The following is an 8,770-nucleotide window of genomic DNA, read 5'->3' as shown; positions in this document are numbered from 1 at the left end:
ACTGGAAACTAGATAAAATACTGCGTAAGAAAAGCATTTGTTTCATATAGTACTGACTCACGTGACCACACACTCACACACTACGGCGTTTCGAGACACTGCTTCATGACGCTTCAAAACCTTTACAAATCTTTTGTGTCGAATCAGTGGATCAAACCACCAAAATCATGTGATTTCAGTAAATGAGGCGAAGCGGTTTGGAAACGTTTAGAGATTTCAACGGTTCACCGCTAGGGGGCGATGATCGCTGTGAACTATATAATGGTAGTTAAAGGGTTAGTTCACCCAAAAATGAAAATTCTGTCAGTATTTACTCACCCTCATGTTGTTCAACCCCGTAAGACCTTCGTTCATCTTCGCAACACAAATGAAGATATTTAAGATATTAAGATCGCTCCATAGGCTTCTTGAGGGAATGACTCGAAAAGTCATTAAAGACATCGTTAAAATAGTCCAAGTGACTACAGCGGCTCAATCTTAACTTTATCAAACGACGAGAACACTTTTTGTGCGCAAAAAAACAACAAAAATAATGACTTTATTTCAACTATTCACTTCCTTCTCCATGAGCCTGTAGTCAGTTAACGTAGTGTGATTGCGTAAAGCTACGTCACACGAAGGCTCGCTATTGGCCGACGCTGGTCATGTGTGTGATGCATGTGACGTACAATAACAGAAGCTTACGCTATTAAACTAGTAACCTGACTCGCGCAGAGGGAGAAATAAACCAATACTTGAAATAAAGTCCTTATTTTTGTTGTTTTTTTGCGCACAAAAGTGTTCTCGTCGTTTGATAAAGTTAAGATTGAGCCCCTGTAGTCACTTGAACTATTTTAACGATGTCTTTAATGACTTTGAGTCATTCCCTCAAGAAGCCTATGGAGCGATCTTAATATCTTAAATATCTTAATTTGTGTTGCGAAGATGAACGAAGGTCTTACGGGGTTGAACAACACGAGGGAGAGTAAATACTGACAGAATTTTAATTTTTGGGTCAACTAACCCTTTAATAGCCTCTCATTGGCCGGTTTAGCGGAGTATACTGTATTATTACACTGTGTGATGCCGGTCACTGACCTGTGATCTCTGTGGCTGATGCATTGTGGGAGTGCGATGGAGCATCCGAACAGCATGATGTGTCTGTAGCAGGACAGCCGACTCAGATAGGTGAAGAACTTCAGGAACATCTGGATCTCGTTGCTCTTGACGACCGTCACCCCCGGCAACAGGCCGCTCTGATTATACGGCAGCATGTGACACTGGCTCTCTGTGATGTCAGAGCAGGAACCTGATACACACAGAGGAGGGATCTGATTGGCTGATGCACTGAGCAAGGAGTGATTTCAGTGGCCGGTGTTTTCATCACTTCAACACTGTTACTATTGATGATGTCAAACTTAATCGATAAGAGTCACCAATAATGATGATCACCTAAAGCAATGAACCACTGTTGAGTGAGTGTGTATGTGTATTAGTGTGTGTGTGTGGGAGAGAGAGAGTGAATGAGTGAGTGAATGTGTGAGTGTGTATGAATGAATGCAATGCGTGTGTGTGTGTGAGTGAGAGAGTGTGTGAGAGTGAGTCTCTCTAAGAGTCAGTTATTGTAATTGTGATTCTGGTGCTCAAGTCAATGTCAGAAAGACGAGAGGAACAGCCCTCACACACACACACACACACACACACACCTCAGGAAAGATGATTAATCATTAGGAGACAGACACAAATAAAAGCTCCAGCAGAGGTCATCACAAGAGGACACACACTCACAGACGACTTTTAGGACAGAACCTTCACTAAGGACACTGAAACACTTAAACACACACACACACACACACCAGACACACACACACACGCAGACAGACGGACAGAGAGAGATAGACGAGAGAATTCTGGGCTATATTAGATTAGCCGATGGTCTGTAGAGGACAAAAGATGCGAGACGTTTGACAGAGAGAGAGAGACAGAGAGAGAGACAGAGAGAGAGAGAGAGAGAGAGAGAGAGAGAGACAGAAGGATAAAGCAGATAATAAAACATAAACTGAAGCATTTGAAATTTAAAGGGAGAGTTCACCTAAAAATGACTATATAGACGACTCACTTTCTTCAGATATACGGATGAGTCGTTATAACGCCAGTCCCTAATCATGTGAATCAGTCATGTGACCTGAAGTCATATTTGAGTGGATCTGATCTGCGATATTTATAGGACGAGCACAGGCTCAATTTGAACAAAGTATTAATTTAACCCTTCCAGTACCGGTCTGTGTGCTCATGCTTGTCGCCGTGGAGACGGATGTCCACCAATCAGGCGAGGCCACAGCAGTGGGACCCACTGATGAAGAGGATGATGATGATGATGAAGAGCTGTCGGTGCGAGGCATCCAGTGAGGAGGAGTGTGTGTCGGGACCGATCCGTTACCACCCGTCACCGGGTCAGTGCCGTTAACCGAGAGCGTTGCTATGGAGACGGAAACCCCGCCATCCAGCAGGCCGTTCCCAAATAAACCTGGACAAACAGGAAAAACTCGAGTCGATAAAAGACATCCATACACACTAATATCTGCTGCTGGACAGTTTAAATATAAGACCAGTAACAGCTGAAGTAGTGAGAATATTTATAGACACACACACACACACACACACACACACCCTCTCACACACTCGCTCACTGAATAGTAAACAATATTCTAAATAGTTCATAAATCAAAAAATAATTGGACTGATTGTCTACTTATCTTTTTTAATGCATGTGTGTAAATAATGTCCATGTATGATGATCCACTGTAAACATTAAAACTGCTTTAGCGTTATTTATTATTTAGTATGTTAAGCACATTTTGAAGCGATCCGAGAGACACTGTGACGGTGCAAAAACAGACTCAGTGACACAGCAGGACAAACACACAGACGAGCGTCTCTGTTTCACAGCGCAGATCACGTCCACCAGAGAGACAGTCCAGCCAACACACACACAGCAGAGAGAGAGAGAGAGAGAGAGTAAAGGCAGTTTATCATCAGTCCAGACTGACCTTTTGACCTTGAGCTTTTATAAGGATAATCAGATATCAAAACACAAACAGCATAATGACATAGAAATGGCGTTCAGACTCTCATACACACACGACTGGGTTTGGGCATTTTTACTGCGTGATCAATATAAGCAGCGGCTCATCATCTCTAAACTATGGATAAATATGAAGTTTGCTGTTTAAAAGAAATAAAGAAGTACTGTAGAGAATAGTAATTACGGCGGGAAACTCTGTATATTCCTGCAGTGAGCGCAGGTCAAAAACACTGCTCCGACACACACACACACACACATCACCCCGATCACATGTTCAGGCTCATGAACACACTGCGCTCAGATCCATCAGTGGCTCAGTTCAGCGCGACGGAAACACCAGCTGGGCCTGTAAACGCAGCCAGTGTGTGTGTGTGTGTGTGTGTGTGTGTGTGTGTGTGTGTTCAAGAGGGTTCGTGAAGATAAACTCCTCGTTCAGTGAATATCAGCCGTGACTCATTTGGCAAGAGAATAAACGAAACGTAAACGGCCTGAAAATCACAAAAACACGACACATGACATAACAGCTCTAATTATCAAACACACATTAGCATGTACAGAGACAGCAGGGGTGTGTGTGTGTGTGTGAGTGGGAGAGAGAGAGAGAGAGAGTGTGAGTGTGCGTTATAACTTACATGATGTGAGTGTGTTGTGTATCAGTAGTTTTTCTTAAAACACTGTGTGTGTGTGTGTGTGTGTGTGTGCATGCATAGTGAGAGTGTGTTACCTGTGAGCATCAGCAGGAGCACACACACACAGATCAGGCCACACACACACGGCAGGAGGATGAAGAGCAGCAGACGCAGATGTTTCCCGCAGAGCTTCGTGTGTGTGAAGGCTTCACCCATGATGAGCTCATAACACACACACACACACCTGAGGACAAACAGAGAGTTTGCAGTGAGTGTGTATCAGACTGACAGAAAGTCAATAATGTGTGTAATGTTGCTAACACTTCATTTTAAGATGTGATTGTTTCGGTGTAATTTCTATATATTTAAGTAATATTAATAAACTACATGTTCGGGTCATGGGGGTTAGGGTTTAGTTGAGGGTTAGTTGCATGTAATTATGCACAATTTACTATTATTCTTATAGTAAGTGTACATTTAAAATAATAATGTGATTTAATAATGACACTGTAAAACAAATTCTTACCTGTTCTTTTAACAAAAATCACAATAATGAATAGAAATAACTGAAGTTTATTCGCGCGCCTCACCGGTGAATCAGAAGATCAGCGGAGATCCGGAGCATCGGAGGCTATTTATACACAAACACACACACACACACACACACACACACACACACACACACACACACGTGTTATTTATACACGGGTATTTTCACTTCAGTTTCCAGCTTGAACAGGAGAATCCGACACACACACACACACACGCGTTATTTATAGGAACGGAAAGGAAGAAACTGAAGTGCGCGAGTTCAACTCTGACACACACACACACACACACACACACACTAGAAAGACACTCACTGAAAGTTCACTGCTGCAGATTCCATCACACACATGTACGTCGTTCCTCTGTATTCTGCTGTTCCGCTGAAACTCGGACTTTGCCGTTTATTTTATTCTCGAGTCGATCTGAAGAGCACGAGCGTGTCTGCGCGCGACCCGCGCCACACTGACGAACGAGCCCCGCGCGCTCACTTATATCTGTGTGTTTGTGTGTGTGTGTGTGGGAGAAAGAGCGTGTGTGTGAGTGAGTGAGAGATATAAAGAGTGTGTGTGAGAGAGAGAGAGAGAGAGAGAGAGAGAGAGAGAGAGCGAGAGAGAGAGAGAGAGAGTGTGTGCGATAAAGAGAGACATGCTTGAATGAATCAAATTAAGACCTTTAAACCTCAAGACTAAAACAAACATTTAAACATTCACAAGAGGTCATGAACTAGGAACATTTTCTGTAGAAGTTGACACACTTAACTTAAAAAAAATTATATATATATATATATATATTAACATTTGATAATCTGCTTGTGATATTCCTCATGTGTGAATAATACATTTAAATCAAGGTAAAGAAAGCTTCCACAGCATCTCATGCATCTTTTAAATTCCGATTTCGAATAATTAGGATATCAAAGAGTACATATTTTTTTCTCAAGGGACAATACCTATAATCAATATGAATATATCAATATAAAAATATAATGAATATGTGACAATAATCATTTTTATTTATATAGGCTAGCATCTTTCCAAAGCCCAAGGTCGCTTTACAAAATAGGTTACAGGAACAGAACCAAATCAACATCAATAGCAAAGCATAACACACACCGCAAGGGCAGAAGAGTGATCTACTGAGAAAAGAGGTTTTTAGGAAGGAAGAATGGAGGACGCCTGACAGATGTTTGAGTATTACATAACACTAAAGACCTGGCAAATGTGCAGCAGTTACAGCATCAGGCTGACTAAAAGCAGCGAATACGAGAGATCACGGAGGAGCAGGAAAGATACACACCTTCACCAGCGTGAGCATTAAATGAGTGGAGGAACACAGACTGTCGTAGTAGAGGACACCATAAGCTAGCCATCCCAATCTATCAGTTGACCAGATAGATTTAGTCTGTCTCCAGTCGACGCTCGAGTCCTTTGACTCAAGCTGCTATTGTAGGCTGCGGAGAAACTGAGCTGGGAGGAGTGCTAAAATAAATCTGTATCATGTCATCAGCATAACAGTGAAAATTTAATCCATAGCGTTTGTCATAATTTGTCCAATGGTGAAAAGAAGAGGGCCCAAGACAGAGCCCTGAGGCACACCAGAACTAAGTGATTCGTGCTTCTGGTAAACAACACATTTTTGTCTCCCTGTCCAATTAGAGGAGAACCAGTCAAAGGCAAAGACGTGAGAGGAGTACCTCATGACTTACCGGGTCTAAAGCCGAGCTGAGGTCTAACAGAAGAAGAGTGCTGAGAGCTAACCTTCACCAGTGCTGTTTCAGGACTGAATAACAGACTGGAAAGGCTCATGGAGGTTATGTGCTGTTAAATGGGCCTATAACTGGGAGGCAACAACTTTTTCTAACATCTTAGAAAGAAAGAGTGATTCGAAACAGGCCTGCAGATCTGGGTCTTCCGTAAAGATCTGGGTCTTCTGTAAAGATCTGGGTCATCTGTAAAGGTCTGGGTCATCTGTAAAGGTCTGGGTCATCCGTAAAGATCTGGGTCATCCGTAAAGATCTGGGTCATCCGTAAAGATCTGGGTCATCCGTAAAGATCTGGGTCACCTGTAAAGGTCTGGGTCATCTGTAAAGATCTGAGTCACCTGTAAAGATCTGGGTCATCTGTAAAGATCTGGGTCATCCGTAAAGGTCTGGGTCATCTGTAAAGATCTGAGTCACCTGTAAAGATCTGGGTCATCTGTAAAGATCTGAGTCATGCGTAAAGGTCTGGATCATCCGTAAAGATCTGGGTCATCTGTAAAGGTCTGGGTCACCTGTAAAGATCTGGGTCATCCGTAAAGATCTGGGTCATCCGTAAAGATCTGGGTCACCTGTAAAGGTCTGGGTCATCTGTAAAGATCTGAGTCACCTGTAAAGATCTGGGTCATCTGTAAAGATCTGGGTCATCTGTAAAGATCTGAGTCACCTGTAAAGATCTGGGTCATCTGTAAAGATCTGGGTCATCCGTAAAGATCTGGGTCATCTGTAAAGGTCTGGGTCATCCGTAAAGATCTGGGTCATCCGTAAAGATCTGGGTCATCCGTAAAGATCTGGGTCACCTGTAAAGGTCTGGGTCATCTGTAAAGATCTGAGTCACCTGTAAAGATCTGGGTCATCTGTAAAGATCTGGGTCATCCGTAAAGATCTGGGTCATCTGTAAAGATCTGAGTCACCTGTAAAGATCTGGGTCATCTGTAAAGATCTGAGTCATGCGTAAAGGTCTGGATCATCCGTAAAGATCTGGGTCATCTGTAAAGATCTGGGTCATCCGAAAAGATCTGGGTCATCTGTAAAGGTCTGGGTCATCCGTAAAGGTCTGGGTCATCCGTAAAGATCTGGGTCACCTGTAAAGGTCTGGGTCATCTGTAAAGATCTGAGTCACCTGTAAAGATCTGGGTCATCTGTAAAGATCTGGGTCATCCGTAAAGATCTGGGTCATCCGTAAAGATCTGGGTCATCTGTAAAGGTCTGGGTCATCCGTAAAGATCTGGGTCATCCGTAAAGATCTGGGTCATCCGTAAAGATCTGGGTCACCTGTAAAGGTCTGGGTCATCTGTAAAGATCTGAGTCACCTGTAAAGATCTGGGTCATCTGTAAAGATCTGGGTCATCCGTAAAGGTCTGGGTCATCTGTAAAGATCTGAGTCACCTGTAAAGATCTGGGTCATCTGTAAAGATCTGTGTCATGCGTAAAGGTCTGGATCATCCGTAAAGATCTGGGTCATCTGTAAAGATCTGGGTCATCCGAAAAGATCTGGGTCATCCGTAAAGATCTGGGTCATCCGTAAAGATCTGAGTCATCTGTGAAGGTCTGGGTCATCTGTGAAGGTCTGGGTCATCCGTAAAGATCTGGGTCATCCGCAAAGATCTGGGTCGTCTGTAAAGATCTGAGTCATCCGTAAAGGTCTGGGTCATCCGTAAAGATCTGGGTCGTCCGTAAAGATCTGGGTCGTCTGTAAAGATCTGGGTCATCCGTAAAGATCTGGGTCATCTGTAAAGATCTGGGTCATCCGAAAAGAACTGGGTCATCCGTAAAGATCTGAGTCATCTGTAAAGGTCTGGGTCATCCGTAAAGGTCTGGGTCATCCGTAAAGGTCTGGGTCACCCGTAAAGATCTGGGTCATCCGAAAAGATCTGAGTCATCTGTGAAGGTCTGGGTCATCCGTAAAGATCTGAGTCATCTGTAAAGGTCTGGGTCATCCGTAAAGATCTGGGTCATCCGTAAAGATCTGGGTCATCCGTAAAGATCTGAGTCATCTGTAAAGATCTGGGTCATCCGTAAAGGTCTGGGTCATCCGTAAAGATCCGGGTCATCTGTAAAGATCCGGGTCATCTGTAAAGATCTGGGTCATCCGTAAAGGTCTGGGTCATCCGTAAAGATCCGGGTCATCTGTAAAGATCCGGGTCATCTGTAAAGATCTGGGTCATCCGTAAAGGTCTGGGTCATCCGTAAAGATCCGGGTCATCTGTAAAGATCTGGGTCATCTGTAAAGATCTGGGTCATCTGTAAAGATCTGGGTCACCTGTGTAGGCTTGATGGTCAAGCTAGTAAAGCAGAAGAGTCCCTGGACAAGGAGCTGAGCTGCATTAGATAAGTTAGGCCTGACTGAAGTCATAGAGAATACGCAAGAACCCAGTGGAGACCAGCAGTGGGTGTCGACCGTTCTGATGACTCAGCGACCAGAGCAGTGTGACCTCGAGCTTCTGAAGCCTGACCGTTGCCGTCCTTCATGGTGCCCTGTGAAAAGTATGCAGAATGTTGACTGAAGTCAGTTCGAGGAACAGAAAAGAGAAAGCAGGAAGATTTATAGTCGTGAACTACTGCAATATTCTCCCATCCCAGTGTTAGTTTAGTGGACACGATCCGGAGAAGGTCATCAGTCGAGAAAGTAGAGGTGTATGTGTGTGTGTGTGTGTGTGTGTGTGAGAGGCAGAGGAGCAGCACTGAGGAATTTAGTCCAGATATAAAGAATGTAAACAATACAGATGGGGTAATAAGATGGTTATTTGCATTTACATGAATTATGCAATC

General features: G+C 43.6%; 1 protein-coding gene across 3 annotated transcripts in view; it reads right to left on the bottom strand.

Annotated features, from left to right (window-relative positions):
• The window catches only part of corin (corin, serine peptidase), a 15,972-nt gene extending 11,205 nt beyond the window's left edge, over positions 1–4,767 (bottom strand). The window contains exons 1-5 of one of the 3 annotated variants that reach the window (XM_089124677.1): positions 4,557–4,767; positions 4,284–4,324; positions 3,789–3,937; positions 2,258–2,506; positions 1,078–1,288 (exon numbers count right to left, since the gene is read on the bottom strand). In XM_089124677.1, coding sequence (XP_088980803.1) covers positions 1,078–1,288; positions 2,258–2,506; positions 3,789–3,937; positions 4,284–4,318 — 644 coding nt within the window. In that variant the 5' untranslated portion in view covers positions 4,319–4,324; positions 4,557–4,767. Of the gene's footprint in view, positions 1–1,077; positions 1,289–2,257; positions 2,507–3,788; positions 3,938–4,219; positions 4,243–4,283; positions 4,325–4,556 lie in introns of those variants that run through there. The other 2 variants (XM_089124675.1, XM_089124676.1) reach the window with 2 other exon arrangements.
• Positions 4,768–8,770: the final 4,003 nt, after the last annotated feature.

The sequence above is a fragment of the Pimephales promelas genome, chromosome 20 (assembly GCF_988280905.1).
Source record: "Pimephales promelas chromosome 20, fPimPro1.hap1.1, whole genome shotgun sequence".
Taxonomy (NCBI): Eukaryota; Metazoa; Chordata; class Actinopteri; order Cypriniformes; family Leuciscidae; genus Pimephales; species Pimephales promelas.
This window is presented reverse-complemented; position numbering and strand designations above follow the sequence as displayed.